At 38.4% G+C, this 25001-nt stretch overlaps 5 protein-coding genes and 2 non-coding genes across 8 annotated transcripts; 3 read left to right on the forward strand and 4 right to left on the reverse strand.

Moving 5' to 3' along the window:
* Nucleotides 1–148: 148 nt before the first annotated feature.
* Nucleotides 149–3889, reverse strand: LOC106400770 (probable methyltransferase PMT24). The gene is made up of 8 exons (XM_013841157.3): nt 3554–3889; nt 2228–3102; nt 2003–2152; nt 1547–1928; nt 1283–1457; nt 938–1207; nt 637–831; nt 149–537 (listed from the first exon to the last, which is right to left on the reverse strand). Exons 2-8 carry the CDS (start codon nt 3062–3064, stop codon nt 294–296), a joined length of 2253 nt encoding a protein of 750 aa, XP_013696611.1. The 5' UTR covers nt 3065–3102; nt 3554–3889; the 3' UTR covers nt 149–293.
* A 2187-nt stretch (nt 3890–6076) lies between these two features.
* Nucleotides 6077–7289, forward strand: BNAC05G22510D. The gene is made up of 2 exons (XM_013837664.3): nt 6077–6372; nt 6447–7289. The coding sequence occupies exons 1-2, from the start codon at nt 6190–6192 to the stop codon at nt 7014–7016; spliced, it is 753 nt and encodes a 250-aa protein (XP_013693118.1). The 5' UTR covers nt 6077–6189; the 3' UTR covers nt 7017–7289.
* A 7463-nt stretch (nt 7290–14752) lies between these two features.
* Nucleotides 14753–14841, reverse strand: LOC125588181. Its single transcript, XR_007324575.1, has one exon. It is a non-coding gene; the product is annotated as a small nucleolar RNA Z196/R39/R59 family (small nucleolar RNA).
* A 365-nt stretch (nt 14842–15206) lies between these two features.
* On the reverse strand, nt 15207–15295 carry LOC125588213. The gene has a single exon (XR_007324602.1). It is a non-coding gene; the product is annotated as a small nucleolar RNA U31b (small nucleolar RNA).
* Nucleotides 15296–19361: 4066 nt separating this feature from the next.
* On the forward strand, nt 19362–20130 carry LOC106401892 (auxin-responsive protein SAUR64). The gene has a single exon (XM_013842502.3). The coding sequence runs from the start codon at nt 19583–19585 to the stop codon at nt 20006–20008; it is 426 nt and encodes a 141-aa protein (XP_013697956.1). The 5' UTR covers nt 19362–19582; the 3' UTR covers nt 20009–20130.
* A 232-nt stretch (nt 20131–20362) lies between these two features.
* LOC106401891 (membrane protein PM19L) lies at nt 20363–21643 on the forward strand. Its single transcript, XM_013842501.3, has 4 exons — nt 20363–20748; nt 20891–21110; nt 21206–21251; nt 21343–21643. Exons 1-4 carry the CDS (start codon nt 20622–20624, stop codon nt 21427–21429), a joined length of 480 nt encoding a protein of 159 aa, XP_013697955.1. The 5' UTR covers nt 20363–20621; the 3' UTR covers nt 21430–21643.
* Nucleotides 21619–23774, reverse strand: BNAC05G22540D. 2 transcript variants are annotated; one of them, XM_013842500.3, is made up of 4 exons: nt 23474–23774; nt 22740–23194; nt 22557–22652; nt 21619–21854 (listed from the first exon to the last, which is right to left on the reverse strand). In XM_013842500.3, exons 1-3 carry the CDS (start codon nt 23559–23561, stop codon nt 22563–22565), a joined length of 633 nt encoding a protein of 210 aa, XP_013697954.1. In that variant the 5' UTR covers nt 23562–23774; the 3' UTR covers nt 21619–21854; nt 22557–22562. The 2 variants fall into 2 exon arrangements, with proteins under 2 accessions (XP_013697954.1, XP_022558021.1); XM_022702300.2 differs by lacking the exon at nt 21619–21854 and adding an exon at nt 22190–22412 and having other exon boundaries at nt 23474–23761.
* Nucleotides 23775–25001: the final 1227 nt, after the last annotated feature.

Raw genomic sequence — 25001 nt, forward strand, 5'->3', positions numbered from 1 at the left:
GTTGGGATTAAAGTCAAGCTTTGAGAATCCGGAATAAGTGATGCATAATACATGGACTCATCATATCTATAGTTCAAATATACAGGATATATAAGTTTGCTGCAGTATTTATAATAAAGATTTCATGGGTGTTTAGGACCAATTCAAAAACTCATAAAAGCTTACACTATTGAGACAATTGTCTTTGTATAAAATTTTCGGCAATGCAAAAAAAAAGATACAAATATTGGACTAATAATACAAGTAAACAATCAACGTGATCATAAAAGAAACAACTTACTCATAAAACTATTTTAAATCTCTCCTGCCTTTGCTATTGCCGATGTAATGGTCTCGACCTCTGTAGGACGCCACCATGACTTCTGAACAGCGAGCACTCCTTCTCCATCTTTGGATTGTGTCATTCTTACATCCCATTTCAGAGATTTCACCATCTTCTCAATTTCTCCTATCGTTTCGCTGTCATCTCTTACTATGAATGTTCCTTGTGGTCTAAGAATCCGGTCCACTTCAGCCATTACCGAAGCCAAGTTGCACCTAAAAAGGTTTTGTTTATACCATATAGTCATCAGATTTTGCAATCATAAATATCAAAAAGGCCACAGAGATATGTGAGTGTACTGTATATATACATACCTCTTCTTGAGTGAAGAGAAAAGATGATCAGCATGAAGGAGGTCGTAAGTTCGAGGGTAAGTGCTGAATGATTCACACCAGTCATGGTAGATTCCAAACAAACCACGTTCATATATAATTGGAAGCGTATCTGGTGAGTCGATAGGAACTACATTCATCACCCACAGCTTCAGATCCTTCAAAGCAGCAGCAAAACTGAAACCAAGAGAGAGAGAGAGAGAGAGAGAGATAAATATATCATTTAGTAACGAATAAATGGAGACAATTTTGTACTGGTGAAAGATATTTTTTCAAAAGTTACCCTCCATATACAGCTCTCATGTCCATCACATTTCTCACATTGGACCAATCGATTCCCATACCGTTGAGGTATGACTTTGAAACAATAGTCTTCCAACGTTCATGGTCTGCCGTGAAATCCTCTTGTGCAGGTTTTCCATATACACCTTCCTTAGAATCCAACCACTGAGGAACTGTCTCTACTCTCTGTGGCCATCTTTCAGGCCAAACTGCCCCACGTTTTGACGAATCTTCCGTCACTTTGTGCATACATGCCTCAAGTGGAACATTCCTGCATCAAACAACACACATGACTTAGCAAAAGAGTTCCATTGCATGACTAGTTAGTTAGTTGTGAATAAACTACCAAGCGGCATTTTGATCATCAGAGTCTTTGCATAGAGGTGGCTCTTCTTGAGATCTTTTGTTGTAGCATTCATTAGTCATTGGCTTTTGGTAAACGGCAGCACTCACTTCATTCAGTTCATCTTTCTTAATCGTCTTTAGCTCCCAGCACATTGCCTTTGTGAGTTTCGACATTGCTACAAAACAGAGAAAATCATCTCACAAGTTAGTTAAGAACCAATTGCATTACAGCTTATATTCATATCCAAAAACAAAATTTCCAAACCTTTCCATATGCCAACGTCTTCTTCGGTCTTCCTGTAAACAGGAGTCGCCGACCAGACAAAGAACCCACCTGGCCTCAATGCACGGTTCAATTCCAAAAGTAGTTTACCACCTTCAATATGCCAAGGGACTCTACAGCGAGCACAGTGGATAAGGTCGAAAACAGATCCTGGGAAAGGCAATCTCTTGGTTCCCATAACGTTTGACATTGCAGGGATACCACGTTCCAAAGCAAACTGCACCTGCGCCTCGTGTTCATCTTTGGGAGCAAACGACAAAGCAAGCACATCTCTGTCAAAAAGATACCCTCCGAAGCTAGCAACACCACACCCAACATCCAATATAACACGGGTTCTGTTTCCCCAAGCAATATCAGGATATGACTGCAACCAATTACACAAATCAATGTTAATAGTCAATGAGAAAGTTGTGTAGACATTGAAGGAATAAAGTGTACCTCTTGGAGGAAATCGATGTAGTGAAGAGCACCGTTCTTGAACTGGGTACCACCACCAGGGAATGTCAGGTATTCACCACTCATCTTCACCCAGTTTTGATGTCCTTTGACTTCTGCAAGCTTCATGTGAGGAACATTGTTGTACCAGATCTGTGTGGCAAAACACACAACAACATCAAGTATTAATGACAAATAAACATAAAGGAGGTACTCAAGAAGCTTTACCTTTTCTCTGCTCTTAGGCCATTTGATGGATCTCTTATAACCTTCGGGAAGAGGAACAAGGCAGCTTGGAGACTCCTCGGGACAATGCCTCTCACGATGTTCATAATGCTTTCTGGCAAGCTTCCTGATAGCTTGCCAATTGTCAAGGCAAGGGATGTAGTCTGGTCCAGCTGTCACATTGCAGACTTTCCATTTGATTGAGGAGACTTGAGCTTTCTTCTCGTTCTGCGACTCAACCAATTGGGTGGACCAAGCTCCACTTCCTGTGCTTGACTCCTTTGTGATTTCAGCCTGGTCACCAGCTGGGAAGACATCCTTGCTCTTCTCAGTGTTCTCTTCAGTTTCTTCAGTCTTTTTCTCGGTGTTTTCTTCAGCATTCTCCTCGGATTTGTTTTCTTCTGAGCTCTCTTCAAGTTGTGTCTTGTCCTTTTGCTTCGTTTCATCGCTTTCTGATTCTGTCTCTTTCTCACCCTCCCCATCTTTTCTATCCCCTTCACCGTTTTTGTCTTCAAATTCCTTTTTCTCCTCAGCCTGCTCCGTTTTCTCAGGCTCAGGCTTCTCTTCGTTGCTCTCGGTCACAACTTCCTTTTCCTCGGTCTTTTCATCCGGAAAACTCTTGGAGGCTTCTTCGTTAGTGGAATCAGTCTTGGTGGTAGTTTCCACATCTTTTGTAGTCTGGCTTGAAGAGAAGTCAATGGACTCGGTAGGGGCAGACCAGGAAGACATGAACATCCAAGCTCCAACCATAGAGAGAGAAACGATCAAAACTATGGTAATGGTTAAGCCATAGCCTGATGATTTCTTCCCGTCTACACGAGAATATTTCCCCATCGCCATGTTCTTAGACCCACGGCACGATCCCTAGTCACACGCACCTGCAAAACACAAAGAGAATACAATTGACTTATTAGAAGAAGAAGAAGCAAGGGAAGATCTAAAATGATGTTGGGGTTCCTACGACTAATAATGACTCTACTAGATCTCGTTTCTTTAGGCTTCAATTTCTGAGCTTTTATCTTATGATAATAATATGATATTATAGAACACAGAGCAAGGATGACATGTGACTAAAGATCTATAAATCAACAAGAGCACTCGGATGTATAACTTGAGTGAAGAGATCAAACATTATCCCAAAACCAAAATCGTAATACTTTATTCAACAATTCTGAGTTCTGAGCTTAATCACATGACAATATGATACCACAGAACACAAATGACTAAAGATCTAAAAATCCAACTAACCCAAGAGCAAACAGAAAGTAAAACAAAGATGAAGCATTTACAGAAGCAAGAACATAAAGAAAACGGAGTTGCTGTAAATACCAGAGAAAGGGTGTTGGCAGCTTCAGATCTCTCCCAACTTTACGAGCAGAGAGTAAGAGAAATCTCCAGATCCGGATTAGAGAGTGAATGATCCGCTAGATTTGCTCTTATATATATTCTCAGTGGAGCAAGTCATAGTACTCTCTATACAAATCATACTGGTGTGTTACGGCCTTAATATACCAGAATTGGGATCTGATCTCCACCAACGATTTAATTATTATTTTTTGACTTTCCTCTGTTTTCTTTGAAAAAACAATGATTGAGAAACTTCGTTTTTGAAGATCCACCGACACGGACAGCTAAGCTATCAAGTATGAACGATATTTTTAGTTCACACGCCGTTTTGAATGAGGGAAACAGTTAAAGCTCGTGGTACGGCCCATTAGGCCCATTTTGGTAGGTTTCGTGTTAGCCCATATTGAGAATTTTAGATCGGACTCCGGGTTCAGAACTGTCAAATGGTCCGTGCACCGCCCAATTGGGCTTATGGGCAGTAACGGTATTCTTGTCTAAACAAATCTCCAAGACCAATAGACACCATATTTAAATGGGTATGTCCATAAACATCCAATAATATTTATAACTGTTAATTTTAAATCTAAACTTTTAAAATTATACTTTCTCTCAAAAATTACAAAACTAATTTTTCAACAAAATTATAAAATTTTGGTTACCAAAACCGTAAAATTTTATTTTTCCGCTAAAACTCATAAAATCACATTTTCCCGTCAAAAACGAGAAACTATGATTCCCGTCAAAACCGAGAAAATATATTTTCCGCCAAAACCGAGAAACTATGTTTTCCGCCAAAACCGAGAAATCACATTTTCCCACCGAAACCAAAAAATCACGTATTCCCGATAAAACCGAGAAACTATGTTTTACCCCCAAAGCCGAGTAATCACATTTTCCCACCAAAACCGAAAATCACATTTTCTCGCTGAAACCGAAAAATCACGTTTTCCCGTCAAAACCGAAAAACTATGTTTTCCCGCCAAAACCTATAAATCACATTTTCCCACCAAAACCGTGAAATTATATTTTTCGCAATACCGGAAAATCACATTTTTCGCCAAAACCAATCACGATTTCAGCGAAAAATCAAGTTTTCTTGCAAAAACCGTAAAATTATGTTTTCCCGCAACAAAACTGGAAAATTAAGCTTTCCCCTCAAAACAAAAAAATCACGTTTTTCCCCCGAAACCGAGAAATCACGTTTTCCGCTAAAACCGAGAAATTATATTTTTGCCAAAACCGTGAAATCATGTTTTCTGGTAAAACTAAAAAAATTCCCGCAACAAAACCGTAAATTACCTTTTTCTGCCAAAACTAGGGGTGGGCGTTCGGGTATCCATTCGGGTTCGGTTCGGATCTAATCGGGTTTCGGGTTTTTGGGTTTAAAGATTTCAGCCCCATTCGGGTATTTCTAAATTTCGGTTCGGATCTTTGCGGGTTCGGATCGGGTTCAGATAACCCATTTAAATTATTTTAAAAATTTTAATATTCATTATATGTTTAAAATTTCTCAAAATTCTAAATCAAAATAATATATTACATATAAATTTGTATAATATATGTCAAAATACCTAAAATTAACATATAAATTGGTTTGATTTAAATATTTGGATAGAAAATCAATAGATATTTCAAGCATTTTGGTGTTTCTAATACATTTTAGCTATTTTTTACATTTACTTTTGACTATTTATGTATATTTTCAAGTATTTGAGATAACTTTAAAGTATCTTAAATATTTTGGATGTTTTTAATATATATTAAATCTAAAAATAAGTAATATATTTAGGTATATAAATCTATTTCGGTTACATTCGGATATTCGATATACTTCGGTTCGGGTCGGGTTCGGTTTCGGTTCTTTAGATACCAAAATTTTGAATCTGTTCGGATAATTAATCAATTTCGGTTCGGGTTTGGTACTACTTTTTCGGATCATATTCGGTTCGGTTCTTCGGATCCGGGTTTTTTGCCCAGCCCGAGCCAAAACCGAGAAATTATATTTTCCGCATAAACCGGAAAATCTATTTTTCGCCAAAACCATAAAATCATGTATTCTTGTAAAATTAAAAAAAATATGTTTTCCCAAAACAAAACTCGTTATTAAGGTTTCCCGTCAAAACCGTAAAATTATGTTTTCCCATCAAAATTTTGAAATCACGTTTTCCCGCCAAAATTAATAATTTTCTTGTCAAAATAGTGAAGTTACTAAAATTTTGAATTACGTTTTTCGATAAAACAGTGTTTTCTCGGTAAAATTGTAAAACCTTATTTTTATCAAAATCATGAAAGTATATGATTGTCCATTTGATCTTTGCTCGTTGGACCATAGATCAATTGGTCTTGGCCCATTTATTAATTAGGTGTGTCCATAGTCCGCCGAAAGTGAATTGCACTGGGCTAGCCTATGGACCTCCGGCCCAGTTGACACATCTATCCGGGTTGTTGTCGGATCCATTTAGATCCGATCCGATTCTTGTTGGGTTATATATCAAGGGGTGGGTTTGACTTTTCTGTTCGGTTTCCGAGAATCATCGTCAGATCAGAGAGATTCTGAGAAAGGAAAAAGAAACAAAAAGGAAAGGAGAAATCAGATCTGAAGGGAGGAAGCAGATAACATGTCTGCGATTGTTTGCGGCAGCAAGAGATCTCTGTTCGAGGATTTGTCCGCCGCTTCTTCTTCGCCTCCCGTCTCCAAGAAACTCCGCCGCTTTTCTTCCTCTTCTCCGCCTCGTTTTCCTTCCTCCTCCTCCCTCCTTCTCCATCACCTCGCCGCCCTTTTCCCCGAAATGGATAATCAAGTAAAGTTTCAAACTTTCTTTCTCGGGTTTGCATAGGATTCTTCTTACTTTTCTTGCCTTTTTTTTTTAATTAGATTCTTGAGCGGGCAATCGAGGAATGTGGAGATGATCTTGATTCTGCGATTAGATCTTTGAATCAGCTTCGTTTAGAATCTGCTGATAAAAATTCAGAAGAGTCAAAAGTTCAAGGAGGATCAGGGAAGGAGGAAGTCTTGAACTTGGATGGCACCGAGTGGGTTGAGTTATTTGTCAGGGAGATGATGAATGCTTCTGACATGAAAGACGCTAAAGACCGTGCTTCAAGAGCATTACAAGCTTTGGAGAAGTCCATCTACCCACGTGCTGGTTCCGACGCAGCCATGCAGAGCAGTCTCCAACAGGAGAACTCGATGCTGAGGCAGCAGTTGGAAGCTATCGTCCAGGAGAACGGTTTGCTTAAAAGAGCCGTGGTGACGCAACAGAAGCGGCAGAGGGAAACCGAAGATCAAAGCCAGGAGCTGCAGCGTTTGAGGCAGATGGTTACTCAATACCAGGAGCAGCTGAGGACTCTCGAGGTGAACAATTACGCTCTAACGCTTCATCTGAAGCAAGCACAGCAGAACAATAGTTCCATCCCTGGCAGGTACAATCCAGACGTGTTCTAATGTGCTTTGTTAGTCAGAGGAAAGCCTCGGACGTATATCTAATTTGGTTTCAAGTGTTTATTTTATGTTTCTGCTTCTCTGTTGGTTTGTGACTATTTATTTATTGTTATATGAATGTCTGGAATGAATGGTGAAATGGTTGTAGTTGGGGAACAACGATGTCTCCGAAACAGTTTACTTGTATTTTCTTAGATAAGACTTTGAGACATCGCTGATTCTGTAAGGTCACAAGTGTATTCCAGAAAATAAATAAAACACATGTACTTTGAGACATCGCTGATTCTTGTACACCTTTCAATTATTCTCTTACATCTACTCTATAAAGATGCATATGCATTAGTTATCTGAATCAAACGTAAGAACTTGAGTGTTTGTAGAGCTTCTTGGTATTTGTACGACTAAGATTATTTGTACCATGTAGTGTAACAATTTGTTGTCATATAAATGTTTATATAGCTTTCATACCCACAGTCCCATATGATCATCAGATCGTGTCTTCTCAGTTCTCACCATAAAGTTGTATAGTCCACAAGTTGTTTTGCAGATGTAATTTATTTTACCAACTTGGGACAATCATTGATCAGATGGAGTAGAAACATAAGCAGTTACACAACACAAAGACTTTTGCCTAAAGGTAATGATGAACGCAAAGAAGCTCATGAAGATGGCCAGGAAATGGCAGCAGAGAGCAGTCTTGAGCAGGAAAAGATTATCATTTCAAAGATCAAGTCCATCTAGGCCTGGGCATAAATGCCGGAACCCGAAATCCGAACCGAACCGAAAAACCCTATCCGCTATCCGATCTAAAAAGCTTGTATGGTGGTAAGAAACATATGAGAACCTGAAGTGTTATGTATGGTTAGTAAACACTAAAATTTAACTAAATACCTTAAAAACTTAATTAGTTATAAATAAGTGTTTTATAAATTTGCTCGTTTAAATAATAAGTCTACTCTAATTTATAAGGTAATGCATATTATTTACAAACATTGTTTGTTTTTATGCTTGATTTAACAGTTTATTGTTATTTTATCATTTTGATGTGTGTTGGATTAATTTCTATTAAATTTAAATGTTTTCTGTATGTTTTGCTTTTAAAATTTTCTTTTAGTTCGGATATATCCGAACCAAATCGATATAACTCATTCCGAACGATATATGGTTACTTTATGGATTTTAGGATGTATTTATTACAAATTAGAACCAAACCCGAAATGCTATTATTTGAACCCGACCCGTACTCAGAGCATCTCCAATGTAAAACTCCATTTTTTCCTTCAAAATGGAGTAAAAGAAAAAATGGAGTAAAATTGTTCCAGCCCAACTTCATATCTCACTACACAATAGAGTAATGAACAAAAAAAATTACTCTTTTTATGGAGTAAACTCCGTTAGATATGAAGTTGGGTTGAAATATTTCTTACTCCATACTCCATTTAGAATAAAAAATAAAGTAGGGATGGAGATTCCCTTATAAAATATTAGAATTGAATCTAGGAAGGTGAACCCAAAAACCCGAAATATTCGATCCGAATCCGAATGGGTACCCGCACGAACACCCATGCCTAAGTCCATCTACTAGCAGCTCAACGGCTGTAGAAAAGGGTTGTTTTGTTCATGCTTTCTTTTCCGTTTAGTTACTGAGCAACTCTGTTAGAAGAGTTTGGCCTCCCCAACAAGCAGACCAATCACCTTGCCATTTGATCAAACTACTAATGGATATAGATAAAGAAAGGCCTATGTTAATGTCAATCTCTAGTGCTAGATGTTCTTTACCATGTCTTTACAACAACAACAAGAACAACTGTTTGTATTTTAGACAACTAGTGTGTACCATTTTTTGCATTCCAGTTATTTTTAGATTAGACAGGTTATTTCAAATGTAAAAGCATTATTTCTTTCTCTCTAATAGATTGTCTCATCAATAATGTGGTGAGAAGACACGATCAAGTAAACCAAATTGGCACATTCTGTATGATATAAAGAAGGTTGTGATGACTGTTGGGAGTCATCAATATCTACGTCAGAAAATCCATCATGGACTGCGTCAGGATTTGGTGATGGAAATCAAACAAGATTGAGTAACTTAAACCAAGACAAGGACATCATGTTAGAAAAAGAAAATATCACTTTTATGGAGATATGAAAGTTGGCAGGATCCTGGAAATATTACTTTCATGGAATTATGGAAGTTGCAAGTATTTTGGAATATTTCCTAATAGGTTTATGGAAAGGGGCGAATGCCCTAATCCGACTAGGTTAACCTAATAGACTCCTACTATATAAGAGGAGCTCGTGTGTACTCTTTCTCCTTTGTCCAAGAAAAGACCTAGCTTGGTTTGTGAGCTTTGGTTGTGAGAGAAAGAGAGGTTCTACATTCTTTGTACTTGAGATTATAGTGGATTGCCTCTTGTCAGGCCCCAGAGGACGTAAACCATTCTAGGTGAACCACTGGGTAAACAATTTCTTGTGTCCATCTTCTATCTTTCCGCATTCTTCTTCCTATCTCTATTATTCTACAAACTCAACTTTCTTACTTACGTCGTCGAGTTCGTCAGAGAGTGTATCAGCGAGTTTGTGTGTTTGATTCTGGTTCTTGAGTCAAACAGTTTCGTCGTTGTGGTTCAACAAAGTGGTATCAGAGCCAGGTTGGTGTCGTTGTCAATGGCGAAGTCAAGAATTGAAGTGGAGCGTTTTGATGGGAAGGGTGACTTCTCATTGTGGAAGAAGAGGATGCTTGCGCATCTGTCTGTCCTTGGTTTAAAGGATGTGTTAGAAGAGTCTACGTCACCTTCTGTGTCAATGATAAGGAAGGATGAAGACGAAGATGTATTCAGGGAGAGGTTGGTGAAAGAAGAAGCCGAAAGGCTTGAAAGATCAGAGAAGGCGATGAATCTGATCATTCTCAATGTTGGAGATCATGTGCTAAGGAAGATCGAGTTGTGTACATCAACCGCTTCTACATGGTCTACACTGGAGAGGTTATATCTTTCGAAGACTCTACCAAATAGAATTCACTTGCAGCACAAATTCTATACCTTCAAGATGGTCGATACTCGGAGTATGGATGAGAATATCGATGACTTCTTGAAGATTGTCTCTCACCTGTCAAGCGTGAATGTAACTGTGTCAGAGGAGGTGCAAGCGATTCTGCTCCTGAATTCGCTTCCTTCACGGTTCAACTCTCTCAAGGAAATGCTTAAGTACGACAAGGATACATTGTCGTTGGAAGAGGTGACAAGTGCAGAAAGGTCTAAAGATCAAGATCTGAAGTCCTCTACGGATTCACATGATAATGGTGAAGGATATTATGCTAGAGGAAGGACTGAGAAGAGGGATCCTGTGAGGAAAGAAAATGGCAAGTCTAGATTGATCTCAGGGTCTAGGATAACTTGCTGGTTCTGCAAGAAGCAGGGGCACACCAAGAGGGAGTGCTACGCCTACAAGAAGAAGTATGGCGGAGGAGAAGACGAAGCTGAAGAAGCCGTTGTGATAGATTGTGAATCAGCGGATGATGCACTGTCGATAGCAGATATGTGGCATCATGATAAGTGGGTGATTGATTCTGGATGCTCCTACCACATGACGTGTAGGAGAGATTGGTTTCACACGTTTGAAGAGTTGGCTACAGGACATGTTCTTCTTGGTAATGATTGCGCGGTTGGAGTGCAAGGGATTGATACAATCAACATCAAAGCTTATGGTGGTTCTGTCAAGATGCTCACGAATGTCAGGTATATTCCGGAATTAATAAGGAACTTGATAACTACTGGAACCTTGGATGTGTTAGGCTTTGTGCGTAGTGGTGGACATGGGAAAACTAGGTTTTACAAACATGGAAAACTAGCTCTTCAGGGAACCTTGTCTGGGTCATTGTACCTGTTAGATGGTGAGACTGTGTCAGGTGAAGTAAACAGCAGTGTCAGGAAGAAACCATCTATGGATGAGACAGTCTTGTGGCATAGACGTCTTGGGCACATGAGTATGAAGAATCTACAGATTCTTGCCCGGAGAGGGGGGATCAATAAGAGGAAGATTGGAGTTTTGGAGTTCTGTGGGAGATGTGTGATGGGGAAGCAGAAGAGGTTGAGCTTCAACATCGGAAGACATGATACAGGTGAAGCTCTCAGGTATGTACATGTTGATTTATGGGGATCTCCAAATGTGACGCCAAGGCTGTCAGGGAAGCAATATTTCCTTTCCATTATCGATAATTACACAAGGAAGGTCTGGGTATATTTCCTAGCTGCTAAAGGAGAAGCCTTTAGTAAATTCTGTGAATGGAAGTAGTTGGTGGAGAATCAAGTCAAGAAGAAGGTGTGTTGTCTTAGAACAGACATTGGACTTGAATTCTGTAACACCGAGTTTGACAACTTCTGTAAGCACCATGGAATTCAGAGACATAGGACTTGTGCATATACACCACAGCAGAACGGTGTAGCTGAACATATGAACAAGACTCTGATGGAGAAGGTGAGGTGCCTTATGGTTGAGTCGGGTCTAGAGGAACAATTTTGGGCTGAAGCGGTGTCTACGTCAGCGTATGTGACAAACAGGAGTCCATCTTCTGAAATAGGTGGGAACATTCCGGAGGAACTTTGGTTGGGCAAGAAGCCCTGCACCTAAGAAGATTTGGATATGTGGTTTACATCCATGCGGATCAAGGAAAGCTCAAGGCCAGAGCTAAAAAGGGAATCTTCGTCAGCTATCCATCAGGTGTGAAAGGATACAAAGTTTGGCTTCTTGAAGAGAAGAAGTGTGTTATAAGTAGGAATCTGTTATTTGCAGAAGATAAAGTCTACAAGGATTTGAGTGTCTGTGAGGTTAAAGCATATGTCACAGAGAAGCTAAGAAATCAGACTGTGCTGGGAGAAACACAGGATCTGCGTCAGGACCGGAAGTTGAACCTTCAGGTGGAGCTGTTGACGAAACAGCTGAAGTAGTTGTTGACGCAGATGATGAACAAGGTGAAAGTCTTGAAGGATATCAGCTATCAAGGGATAGAGTTCGGAGAAGAATAGTGCCACCTGCACGGTACTCTGACTCGGAGGATATAGCAGCGTTTACGCTATATGTAGCTGATGACGTATGTGCCGAAGAACCTCAAGACTATCATGGAGCGATGAACAACAAAGAGAGAAGGCAGTGGGATGAAGCATGTAGTGAAGAGATGACTTCACTGGATAAGAACCAAACCTGGAAGCTTGTGAGAAGGCCTAGTAAGCGCAAGGTGATAGGCTGCAAGTGGGTCTTTAAGTTGAAGTCTGGTATACCTGGTGTTGAGAACCCTAGATTCAAGGATCGATTAGTTGCTAAGGGAGACTCTCAGAAGGAGGGTATTAACTATCAATATGTGTTTTCACCCGTCGTGAAACATGTGTCCATAAGGTTCATGTTGTCAATTACAGTGAATCAGGATTTGGAGGTTGAGCAACTTGATGTAAATACTGCGTTTCTTCATGGTACACTTGAAGAAGAGATTTACATGGAGCAACCAGAGGGATTTCAGGTTAAAGGGAAAGAGGATCAGTTTGTCTACTTCAGAAGGCTCTTTATGGACTAAAGCAGGCACCAAGACAATGGAACAAGTGTTTTGATCAGTTTGTGGTTAGTCATGAATTTATGAAAAGTGAATATGATTACTGTGTCTACATCAAGAAGTTAACCAATAGTACGTACATATTTCTACTGTTATATGTGGATGATATGTTGGTTGCGTCAAAGGATGCGACAGAGATCATGAAGGTGAAGCACCTACTCAGCAGAAGATTTGAGATGAAGGATTTGGGTCCAGCAAGACAAATTTTGGGAATGGATATTGAGAGAGATCGTGTGAAGGGGATTTTGACACTATCTCAATCTGGTTATATCAGGAAGGTTCTCAAGGTATTCGACATGGATGAGTCAAATAGTGTGTCAACGCCTGTTGGTACACATTTCAAATTGTCTGCCTTAGACGATGCTGAAGCAGAGACAAGTATGGAGGATATTCCATATGCTAATGCTATCAGAAGCATAATGTATGCTATGATAGGCACGATGTGTGATCTGGGATATGCATTGGGGTTGGTTAGCAGGTTTATGAGTAAGCCTGGGATGGTTCATTGGACTGCGGTTAAGTGGGTATTAAGGTACATGAAGGGAACATAAGATCTGAAACTGTGCTTCAGGAAGAATGAGGTATTTAAGGTTGAAGGTTTCTGTGATTCTGATTTTGCTTCAGATCTGGACAAGAGAAGGTCGATCTCAGGTTATGTTTCCATGGCTGGTGGTAATACAATCAGCTGGATATCAAGTCTACAAAGTGTAGTGGCTCTGTCAACGACTGAAGCAGAGTATATGGCGCTGGTTGAAGCGGTCAAAGAAGGAATGTGGTTAAGGGGCTTAGCGGAGGAGCTTGGATTCAAGCAAGACACGGTGGAGATATTGTGTGACTCTGAAAGTGCATTGTGTCTAGCCAAGAACAATGTGTATCATGAGAGGACTAAGCACATCAGCAGAAAGATGCACTTCATCAGGGATATTATCGCTCAAGGTGATGTAAGTGTGAAGAAGATATGTACTTCTAAGAATCATGTTGATATATTAACCAAGGTTGTTCCGGTTAAGAAGTTTGAGGAAGCGGTGGACTTCCTTGGGATGTCCGAACACTGAGGAGCATTCGGCATCGCCTGGCAAAGCACGAGTTTGATTAACCTATGTAGTGGATCATGTTTGATGTCATCAAGGTGGAGTTTGTTGGGATTTATCTGTGGCTACGTCAGAGAATCCATCATGGACTGCGTCAGGATTTTGGTGATGGAAATCAAACAAGATTGAGTAACTTAAACCAAGACAAAGACGTCATGTTAGGAAAAGGAAATGTCACTTTTATGTAGATATGGAAGTTGGCAGGATCTTGGAAATATTACTTTCATGGAGTTATGGAAGTTGCAAGTATTTTGGAATATTTCCTAATAGGTTTGTGGAAAGGGGTGAATGCCCTAATCTGACTAGGTTAACCTAATAAACTCCTACTATATAAGAGGGGCTCGTGTGTACTCTTTCTCCTTTGTCCAAGAAAAGACCTAGCTTGGTTTGTGAGCTTTGGTTGTGAGAGAAAGAGAGGTTCTATATTCTTTGTACTTGAGATTATAGAGGATTGCCTCTTGCCAGGCCCCAGTGGACGTAAACCATTCTAGGTTAACCACTGGGTAAACAATTTCTTATGTCCATATTCGATCTTTTCCGCATTCTTCTCCCTATCTCTATTATTCTACAAACTCAACTTTCTTACTTACTTACGTCGAGTTTGTTAGAGAGTGTATCATCGAGTTTGTGTGTTTGATTCTGGTTCTTGAGTCAAACAGTTTCGTCGTTGTGGTTCAACAATGACGTTAGTAAATTAATCTACGGAAACGAGGCTATCTCAAAACACTCAGAAAACGCCAACAGCGTGAGGTCTCTCAAAAAGACTATGAACGTATCCAAATGCAAAACCACTTCCAGTCCAAGAGACCATCTCAGACAATTAGAATGAATTATGTCACTACCCTGCACACGAACAATATAAAGGACGAGTGATACGAAATACACAAGAATCAATTAGGTTAGAACTAAAAGAATCCATAGAGGAGGATGATATAAACAGGTAAAGGCAATTTCTGCCGCCTCTGAAAAATGAAAGGTACAACTAAACTACATATGTAAACTTTGAACATCGGATACCAAAGGAATAAAACATTTGAAGAGTAAACTGCAATCTCAGCCGAAAGATGGTGATCTAATGTTGAATAATCACAGGATTGTCATTAAATACAGACGATTTTATTCATCACTGATTGCAGCAAACCAAATTAAAAGAAGGGTTTGAAAACTCAAAAAACAAAAGATAGTTAGAAAAGAGGTCAGATGGTAGAGCATGTATATTAATCTACACTGTAGTTCAGATTTGCAGACGTATGGTTATAATAATCATATCCTCATTCCTCAGATTTTAACACACATAAAAAAAACATATTTTTGCAAATAATAAACACAATTCTATTACTGAAATTATAGGATCAGAGGACATGGCAAATCACTCATTCTTGCCGAAGCAGATTAGACTGGGTGTCACAAAACATTTATGCTGTTTAAGCAATCATATCAATAGACCAAATCCAACAATCAGGAACATGAAACATACAATTCCATGTCTTTGATAATTGAGAATCAGACAGACGTAGTCAATCACCATGCTGGATCCACCGCAATGAATGCAAATAAGACTGGGGCAACAATTCCTTATCATCACTTTCGTTGAAAGCCATAGACACACACAGATTATTAAGACAAAGAAAAGAGTTTAGTTATAGAGTTATTAACATTGCAGAGCAGTTTCCATGTTTTAATTACACGGATGGGCAGTTGTGGCTACTGAGGCAGTTTATGTGTGAAAAGTCTGAACTTGCCCCTGATAAAGGGTAACCGATGGGGTAGTTTGGTAAAGATGTTTTTTTTTATTTCTGGTTACGCTTTTGAAATTTAAAATTCGGAGTGGGCCCCTACAACAGTTTTAGAGATCGTGTTAATTAATCGGACGTAAAAAAATTATATTTCTTACTTTTTGTTGCTTTTACCGAGGTGAAAAAGGGAAACCCGAGAGGCGACGGAGAAGAAGATAGCGACGAAGGCACGATTTCGAAAGAAGATGGCGAAGAAGCGCAACAGCCGTGGAAAAGAGATATCAGACGGTGAGTTTCGATTCGAGGTGATAGACGATTGGCTGTTGTTGTTGTTTGTGGACTTATATATAAATACATCAGCCGTGGAAAATAGATATCAGACGGTGTTGTTTGTGGTTTTTTTATTGGGTTTTCAGAAACAGTAGAGGTGGAGGATGTTAAAGCAGCGCTATCGGAGAAGCTTTTCGCGACTGACCGGTGTCCATGCGAGAGGGTGCATATGTACTCGACCATTGACAATCTGTTGTGGGTGAGGAACAAACTTGATGGCACGCCTGAGATGGAGAAGTTAATGGGGTCCTGGTTTGGTAGTCTCTTCAAGATTTCGGTACGAAGACTTTTGATGGGAAAAGTTGTGTACATATTGTGTACATGTACATGTGTACATATTGTATGTGTACATGTGACATAACATGATGAATATGTGTACATGTGTACATATTGTATATATGTACGTGTGTACATATTGTAATTTTGAACATATTTGAAAAATGTTTATAAACATTTAAAAAAAAATTGAAATAAGATTCTTAACAAAGGAATATTGGTGTAAACTTGAAGAGGTGGATGCATTTTTGCATTCATTTGAATAATTCAATTTAACGTGTAGATGTGGATAAGTTCGCAAAGAAAGGTAATTAAGTGTACATTTTGCTTACACAAGTGAGTTCAACGTGGAAAAATGCAAGAAAACAAAGAGGACAAGTGTACTTGTGAAAGGTGGTTTGTTGTGTACATGATGCCACCATGTTCTGTTCAACGCAGAAAAATGTGAGAAGTGGTTCTTAACAAGGTACATTGGCAGTATATATGTGTACATGTTCGAAAAATTGTTTATATACAGTGTTAAAAATGGAAATAAGGTTCTTAACAAAGGAATATTGGGATTGAATATGTGTATATGTGTACATATTGTAATTTTGTACATGTTGGCTACATGTTTATATACATTGTAAGAAATGGAAATAAAGTTCTTAACAAGGGAATATTGGTATTGAATGTATACATGTGTACATATTGTAGTTTTGTACTTGTGGGTAGATTGTTGGTGTACATGTAGCGACGCTGCACATGGTTAAATGAAGCGTAAACATCTATAAAGAATGTTTAAATGTGTACACATGTATATATGTGTACACATATACATGTGTCGGGACATATAATGGGATTGGTGAATAAAAATGTTCTGATAGATATAACTGGATAGTGAATAAACTTAGCGTCTTTCAAACAACCATTACATGTTTCGAATTAAACACTCTTGTTTAAAACATAGATATAATCCAAAAACAGACTTTATTGTCTAAGGCATGAACGGACTTTATTGTCTAAGGCAACATTGTAGGGATGTCCAAAAACTCCCTTGACTTGATAGCATGATCAGGTTGGTGAGCAGAACCGTGATTTCGTTGCGGAGTACGTGGTGACGCTTCTCCCCTTCGTGTGTGTGTGGAAGCTGATCCGGAGTGTACACCAGAACTGGGCGTGTGTGAAGAACCTCCAGGTGTACTTGTGGGGATGTACACGTGCGTATGGCGTTGACGGATTTTCTCTCGGAGTACGTTTGGATCCCGCTCTAGAGTGTACATGTGGACTTTATGTCTGGTGTACACCAAGAAAATCTAGGTCTTTCTTCCAATATGTATTATCTTCACCAGACAGACAAACAGTATGGTCGAAGGCATTGTCGGTGGTGCACTGGTGGGTTTGGTTGGTCAGAATAACCGCCCCATCGTCGGTCAGAATAACCGGTGGTGTTGTAAGCTCAATGGCGAGCTCTTTCGTGTTAGGCGGCCAATAACTCAAGACAGACGGAGGAGGCAGGTCCGTAAAAAGTGAAGAACTCCTTCGAGACATTGTTTTGTCATTCAAGCAAAGGCATCCCAGCACGAACCAGAACAATCCTTGCATCTTCTTCGTATCGATAACAAAATTCCAGAGACAGACGACGGAGGTCCATTTTCCCGGAATAACCATGCAATGGTCAGCCATGGAGAACCTACGAAAAAAATGTGGGGAGTTAGATAATTGGTGAGCTAATTGGGTTTAGTGTGAATTTGAGAACAAACCTCTTTTCAGAAGCAGTAATCAGTGGGAGATGAAGTTTTTCTTTTCCCAAAACACCGTGAAAAAAAAAAACATAGAAGAAGAAGATGAGATTGACTTTGTAAGAAAATGCAATCTGGACTGTAGATCTCAAAAGAGAGAAAGAAAATCCAATGGTTGAAAAAAATACAGATATAAGTCTTGTCATTAAATTCAGAAACCATGTGGGCCGTCGATGTGGAAGAGAGATATGCGGTGAAGGAGTGTTCCCGCTAATACAAACAATCAGTTACTCAGTGTGTTAGTTAGAATATGACTAGTTAATTAAATGAGAAGGAAGATGTTAGAAAAAAGTGTGTTAGCAGAATAAACTGCCTTATTTGATATAATAAACTTAAAACTGTCCTACAATGTAAGAGCATGCGCATCAATGAACCGGAGAGTTCACAACTTTAATAGTTTTTAATTTTTTTTTAAATTTTTTTCGTTTCATTTAAAAAAAAAATACGCGGACCAATAGCAGACTGCCACGTGACGTGGAGCCCGCGAAACAGTTTTGAAACGGGTTCATCCGAAAGCACTCCTGCGAGACGAGTTCATCAGATTCTATTATTATAATATTTTTCTTTTTTTTTGGATGTGTGAGAGCTTCTCCCATGAACCTTTGATGTTCATGCTCTAATATGTTAGGGTTTTTGTTTTGAGGCTGTCGAGTCTCTAAGCTTATGGCTTTGCCATTTTATGGCTTTAGCGGCTGACCACGTACCGGTTCAATTCGGTTCACTTTAATTTAACCGGTATTCTGAAATTCTCTTTCACCTTCAACATGTCTTTGTAATTTGTACATCAAAGGACTAACAATTTCTACATCTTCCTTTCATTTTCGCATGTCTTAATTATTTATGCCCACATGGTCATGTCTTCTCACCATATATGTGTGTGTTTTAATCCACTTGTTGATTTGCAAATATTAATTAATTACCTACTGGTGACCCTTATGAGTTATGACCAACAGACAAGAACTAGAGAGGCATGTGTTTGTGTCTAGTTTGGCTTTCTCCTCCAAATTTGTCTTAGTCTCATCTTTCTACGTAATGAAACAAAAGCTTATACCGTTCTTCATCCATCACAACTTGCAAATAATACCAAAAGAAAATTTTATCTCGTAGCCTTTGATATATTCATAATCAAGACAATGGTAACATATGAGTTTCATTAAACTCAATGTAAGTAAAATTTATCTCCTAGCTTTTTATAGATTCATAATCAAGACAATGGTAATATATGAGTTGCATAAAACTTCATTGTAAGTAAAATTTTCAACTTTTTTTACAAAACTCTTAGGAAGCTGCACCTACATTCCTTGATGGGTATCTGTGACTGTGACACTCAAGAAACCTACCATAACAACTAAGTTTTCTAGAGGTTTGAACTTCTCATAGAAAGTCAGACGACCTACAAGTGCTACATATTTCGTTTACTTTCACGAGTCTTTGCATCAAAATATTGATATATTCAATGTTTTCATACAAGATCCACACGCACATGGTTGTGTTTCTCAGTAGATGTTTTGGTCCACAAGTTGTTTAGTTGATTACTAACTTGGGACCCTTTAGACAAGAAGCATGCGTTTATGTCTGCTTTGGTTGCTCTTGATAAGTTCATCTAAACTCTAGTAGTTTCTCCTTATATATAATGCAACAAGCCTATTATTGCATTCTTCATCAATCATAACTTGCATTCTGAGAGCTCCACAAGAAACTAAAAATCTTTTTTTCTTCGTTCCTTTCTTAAAACATATTTTCCTTAAAACTAATGATGAACACAAAGAAGCTCATGAAGATGGCCAAGAAATGGCAACAAAGAGCAGCCCTCCACAGGAAAAGGATCTCATTTCAAAAATCAAGTGCTGCTACTATCTCAATTGCTGCAGAGAAGGGCTGTTTTGTTGTTTACACGATAGATAAAACCCGCTTTGCTTTTCCTTTAAGTTACCTGAGCAACTCTATTTTCCAAGAGCTCTTGAAGATATCTGAAGAAGAGTTCGGCCTCCCTACGGAAGGACCAATCACCTTGCCATTCGACTCGGTTTTCTTGGAGTATCTAATTAAATTGGTCCAACTACGAATGGATGAAGACACAGAAAAGGCTCTGCTAATGTCAATCTCTAGTGCTAAGTGTTCTTCACAATGCTCTTTGCAACAACAAGAACCAAATACTCAACAATTGCTTGTATTTTAGAGTTTCCTAAGAGAAGATAGATACTTTTGTAAAGCTTCAGATTATTTTGTATACTTAATACACCACAAAAACTACTATATACCCTTCTTTACTAAAATCTACCTAAATTTTCATTATGCTCAGAAATGGTTTTTAGTTACTCCAAGTTTTGGGTTTCACTTGTAAACTAAATAAAACAAGGAATAGATACTAAAATGCTATGCGGATATTAGAAGATCATTGAGCATTGTTTAAGAATAAGTACCATGTCTCAGTTGGATAAAAAGCAAATAGTGAGGAGACATTGAGCTGCAAAAGAATCTACCTTTTGTCTTCTGTAAGAAAATCTCTTAAAAAAATTGGGCATACACTTTCTACATGTACAAAGAGCAAAGCCAAGAATCTTTGGGTTATTATAAGAATTGCCTTGAACTTCAAGCTACCAACTTTCCAACTCTCTAGTAAACCTTTCTTCTATTACCAGCACCCTAAACAAGAAAAGAACAAAGCAAGTTAGTATATAAAGTAGCTTCATATGTTTTGTCCCAAACACAAGAACAAATCTACTTTTTCTCGTTCTTGTTTCTTCTCTTCTTCCTTTCTTCCACTTTTGTAGTATTTTTGGAAAGGGAAAATGGCGGGTGAGCAAATGAAGCCTGTGGCCTCTCTACTTCTTGTACTCAATTTCTGCATGTATGTGATTGTTCTAGGGATTGGAGGATGGGCCATGAACCGAGCCATCGACCGTGGATTCGAAATTGGTAAGAACACTTCAGACTCACCTCCAGTCATCATTGGTTGCTTATCCATTAACTTTTATCGAATTTGTTAGCTTTTGACGTTAATAATTTTTTTTTGTTGTTCTTTAACTTCTAACATTAGTTGTGAAACAAACTTGAGCAGGCCCTGATTTCAATCTTCCAGCACATTTCGCCCCAATTTATTTTCCTATGGGAAACGCTGCAACAGGTTTCTTTGTGACATTCGCGTTGCTTGCGGGAGTAGTTGGTGGAGCTTCCACAATCTCTGGCCTTACACACATTCGTTCGTGGACCGTGGGAAGCTTACCAGCTGCAGCCATGGCCGCAACTATTGCATGGACCCTCACAGTCCTTGCCATGGGGTAAATATACATTTTATTAATATCTCCCGTTTCACAAGCAACACACATCATGTTTTGAGACATCGATGGTAAGACTAATCATCATTTATTAACAGATTCGCCTGGAAAGAAATCGAGTTTCAAGTGCGAAATGCAAAACTGGTTAGAATTTTCTCTAGTCAATTCTTATAGTCATTCAGTTTTGGAAACACACACAAGTATTGGCTTCATGTTCGTCTCCTTTTCTTTGCAGAGAACCATGGAGGCGTTCTTGATCATACTCTCTGTCACACAGCTTCTTTACATCGCTGCTGTTCACGGCGTGAAGAAACCTACTTAAGAAATAATGTTCTTTCGGGTTTCTTTCTACTTTTCAAGTCAAACTAGGGATTGAGTGTGGGAATGTTTGTTTGTCTGATGATATTTTCATAGGAAGTTGAAGTAAAGCTTAAGTTAAATTCATGCATTCTTTCTGTACAAAAGGATCAGATCTTGATTTGTGTGTGTGTATCACTTTGTGTTCATGGAATAAAATCAAACTTTGAGGCTTGAAATGGATCGCACTTCTACATGTATCTAATGAAATACACAGGATATAAACGACAATTGTGGGAACTGATAAAAATAGAGCTATGTTGCTAAAAGCCGCCCACATTATTATCTATCAAAGATAATGTACAAAGAGTACGGACCACCGTAAGTTCTGCTTTTTCAGTTGTCTTTGAGCTTTGGCTGTCATAATAAGCGTCCAGCCTTATCTAACTCCTGCTCGTCAGCAGCTCAAGCAGAGAATACATGTTAATGACACGGGTTATAACATAATAGGCAATGTTGCCAAAGATACACAACAAAAGGATTTGATTTCCGAGAGAGTGGAGAGAAACTAGAAGAATCTGATCCTTTTACTGGTGGGAAAATGTTAGGAGATGAGTTTACGCTAACTGCTATTTCTACAAGATTTTGTGACAATCCAAACAAATAACATTAAAGTAGCTAATAGCTATTAAGAATTGCATTGGCATATGAACTTCAGATTCCTGCCACACTATAATCTATAGATGTAGACTTCTTGGTGTTAACTTGACTAAGCACGAGTTGTGTGTTTTAAATAGCTTGGCATTGGACATTAGTTCTACACAATTTCAGTAACAAATATAGAATAATAACAAGAACAACAATGAAATAATTGGAAAAGCCTCTCGGAGAAAGTTTTTAAAGTGGATAATTTGATAAACAGTCTACTTAAGAGCCACTCACAATCCAAGATTCTAACTCCGTGAACCCTCTTACTAGACCACTTAGAAGATGAAAGTGAAGTAGTTTCTGTAAAATATTAATGAGTCCAAGCCTCCAAGGAAATCATATATTATAAACACAGGATACATTGCAGGTCATGGAAGATCATTGTAATTAAGAACCTCAACCAGGAAAAGTACATGTTAGCAAGAATCATAAACCGAGACTAACCTGTGTTTATCTGTCAGATCCTGTCATAGCATCAAACAAACCGCAGCAACTTAACCAAGAAGTTCGGACGGCTTGTGGACCAGGCAACAAAAGACGCTGCACACGTGACAGGAGATTCAGTCAATTGAAAGGAGAGAGGAACTCATATGTACAAGATGAAAGAAGAAGAAAAAGAGATGCTACCTTTTCCTCAGCGGATAGTGGAGCTTCAGATTCTCCTACACACTCTATTTTTCTGCATGTTCCAGCAGCAGACCCTGGAAGAGTAGCCACCTTACCATTATCCTTTCCCAGTCCCGTAGATGGATACTTTTTCTCTTCATCAGACGTCTGTTTGACCAAATGTGAGTGTGTTGAGGTCTCAGTATTTTCAAAAACCACTACTTTGGAGACAGAATCGACAGCAGGAGCGATCTCTTTAACACAAGGATCCAGAGGAGCTACGTTTCCACTTTTGGGTCCTAGACCCTGAGTAACATCTGATATATCTTTAGCAGTCTCCTTCACCACCAAAGCGGATGATGTAGCCTCAGCAGATGGATCTTTTGTGACACCAAATTCATCATTCCCTTGAGAACCAGGGGAACTCAAAGTGCTATCACTTTCCCTATCATCTTGGCTTCCATGTTCATCATTTCCTGTTTTATATATATATATTTTTTTGTTACATTCAAAAGGTTAACAAATAATACTTTCTCTTCCATAAACTACTGGAAAAATGAGAAAGGACGATTAGCACTTGTTACAAATGCTCTTCAATTCGTTATGAACTTGAAGAATCATGAAAAGGTTAATTAATTATCCTCGATGAACTATAGTAAAATCAGGCGTCAACACCATTCACGACAAATCTATCGACCTAGCAGCAGCGAATCCCGAAGCTAAACAACCCGAGCGAGGGGGAGGAAGAAATGTACCGTGGAGATTATCCTTCGTACTTGTTCCAATCGATTCCTGTTGCTGCTTTTTCTTCAACGCCTTTCTCTTCTTCGCACCGGGAGGCATGATCGATCGATCGAAACGATGGGAGGATTTCTCTCGCCCCCAGAACTTTGAGCCTCAGAGTTTGTTTTTCTCTTCTCTCTCTCTCTATCTCGCTCGCTACAGTGTGTGTGTGGACTGCGTTTTTCTTTTTTCTCTCCACGTTGGTAAAAGTCCGCGGAATCTCCCGTAGAGGAAATTAGATAACGAGAGAGAGAGAGTCTGCTTATTTTTCTTTTTCTAACTCTTTTTTCTTGGTTCCTATTATTCATTTAACATGCCCATTAAAATAAAAGTTTTAATTTATGGTATTTAACTGTAACAACATCTCCACATTTTTATTTGAGAAATTCTCTAACATAAACATTTTTAAGTTTTTGTCACAAAAATAGATTTCAATGAGAAAAATGACTAAAAAGAGTTTTATTAAAGGGTAAAAATATATTTTTACACTATGATTAACTAATATAGACTTAGGGTTTAGGGTTAAGTGGTGGAGTTTTGGGGATATGGTTTCAAATTTTAAAAAATAAAAATTTAAAATTTTCAAAATAAAAAAAAATTATTTTGGTCATTTTCTTTTTTTTAGAACTATCTTTGTGACAAAAACTAAAAAAAACTATTTGAGAGAATTGCATTTTTTATTTCACTAATCATATCACCAAGCATTAAAGTTTTTCTCTTTATTCGTAATTAAATAAATAAATATTTCCACGCAATTTATTTCAAGACTCTCAACACAGACATTATAGTGTATTTAGTTATATACACATTTTAACTATTATTTACTGTTTTTCTGAGTTGCAATAACTAGGCCTGAGACGGATCGGGTATCCGGGCAATTTTAAGGTATCCGGATCCGGATCCTTACCCGGCGGATCCATAATTTTACTATCCTTATCCGGATCTGGGGTTCTCGGATATCCGGGTGTCGGATATCCTTCTAAAAATTGTAATATCCGGCGGATATCCGGATCCGGATTTGGATCCTTAAAATAAATAAAAAATACTAATATATAAAAAAATATTAACAATAATTTTTTTTAAAAAAATATATATAATGTTTTTAATTATTTCTATGTATAATATTACAAAATTTACATGAAATAATTATATATATATATATATACTATTATAAAAATGAAAATATATGAAATAAAATTAATTTTTATATATAGATATTACTATTTTTGAAATAGATATTTATAAAACTTACGGATCCGGATATCCGGACTAAAAAAATCAAGATATCCGGATTCGGATCCAACATTTTACTATCCGGATCCGGATTCGGCCCCTCCGGATATCCGGATTTTCGGATCGGATCCGGATCGAATCTCGGATCGAATCCGGATCTCGGATAAAAGTCTCAGGCCTAGCAATAACCCTGCTATCTTTATTGCTTAAATTAAACAGAAAACTCATCATCTACACATCAATTCTTCTCTTGCTTCCTCTATTTTT

Source organism: Brassica napus, chromosome C5, assembly GCF_020379485.1.
Source record: "Brassica napus cultivar Da-Ae chromosome C5, Da-Ae, whole genome shotgun sequence".
NCBI classification, from domain to species: Eukaryota; Viridiplantae; Streptophyta; class Magnoliopsida; order Brassicales; family Brassicaceae; genus Brassica; species Brassica napus.

Coding starts and splice junctions, on each gene's coding strand:
- LOC106400770 (XM_013841157.3), bottom strand. CDS start 3,064: ATGGCGATGGGGAAATATTCTCGTGTAGACGGGAAGAAATCATCAGGC. Junction 2,153..2,227: donor GGCCTAAGAGCAGAGAAAAG/GTAAAGCTTCTT, acceptor TTTGCCACACAG/ATCTGGTACAACAATGTTCC. Junction 538..636: donor TTCTCTTCACTCAAGAAGAG/GTATGTATATAT, acceptor AAACCTTTTTAG/GTGCAACTTGGCTTCGGTAA.
- BNAC05G22510D (XM_013837664.3), top strand. CDS start 6,190: ATGTCTGCGATTGTTTGCGGCAGCAAGAGATCTCTGTTCGAGGATTTG. Junction 6,373..6,446: donor TCCCCGAAATGGATAATCAA/GTAAAGTTTCAA, acceptor TTTTTTAATTAG/ATTCTTGAGCGGGCAATCGA.
- LOC106401892 (XM_013842502.3), top strand. CDS start 19,583: ATGATGAACACAAAGAAGCTCATGAAGATGGCCAAGAAATGGCAACAA.
- LOC106401891 (XM_013842501.3), top strand. CDS start 20,622: ATGGCGGGTGAGCAAATGAAGCCTGTGGCCTCTCTACTTCTTGTACTC. Junction 21,111..21,205: donor CTCACAGTCCTTGCCATGGG/GTAAATATACAT, acceptor ATTTATTAACAG/ATTCGCCTGGAAAGAAATCG. Junction 21,252..21,342: donor AAGTGCGAAATGCAAAACTG/GTTAGAATTTTC, acceptor TTTTCTTTGCAG/AGAACCATGGAGGCGTTCTT.
- BNAC05G22540D (XM_013842500.3), bottom strand. CDS start 23,561: ATGCCTCCCGGTGCGAAGAAGAGAAAGGCGTTGAAGAAAAAGCAGCAA. Junction 23,195..23,473: donor TACGAAGGATAATCTCCACG/GTACATTTCTTC, acceptor TATATAAAACAG/GAAATGATGAACATGGAAGC. Junction 22,653..22,739: donor CACTATCCGCTGAGGAAAAG/GTAGCATCTCTT, acceptor TCACGTGTGCAG/CGTCTTTTGTTGCCTGGTCC.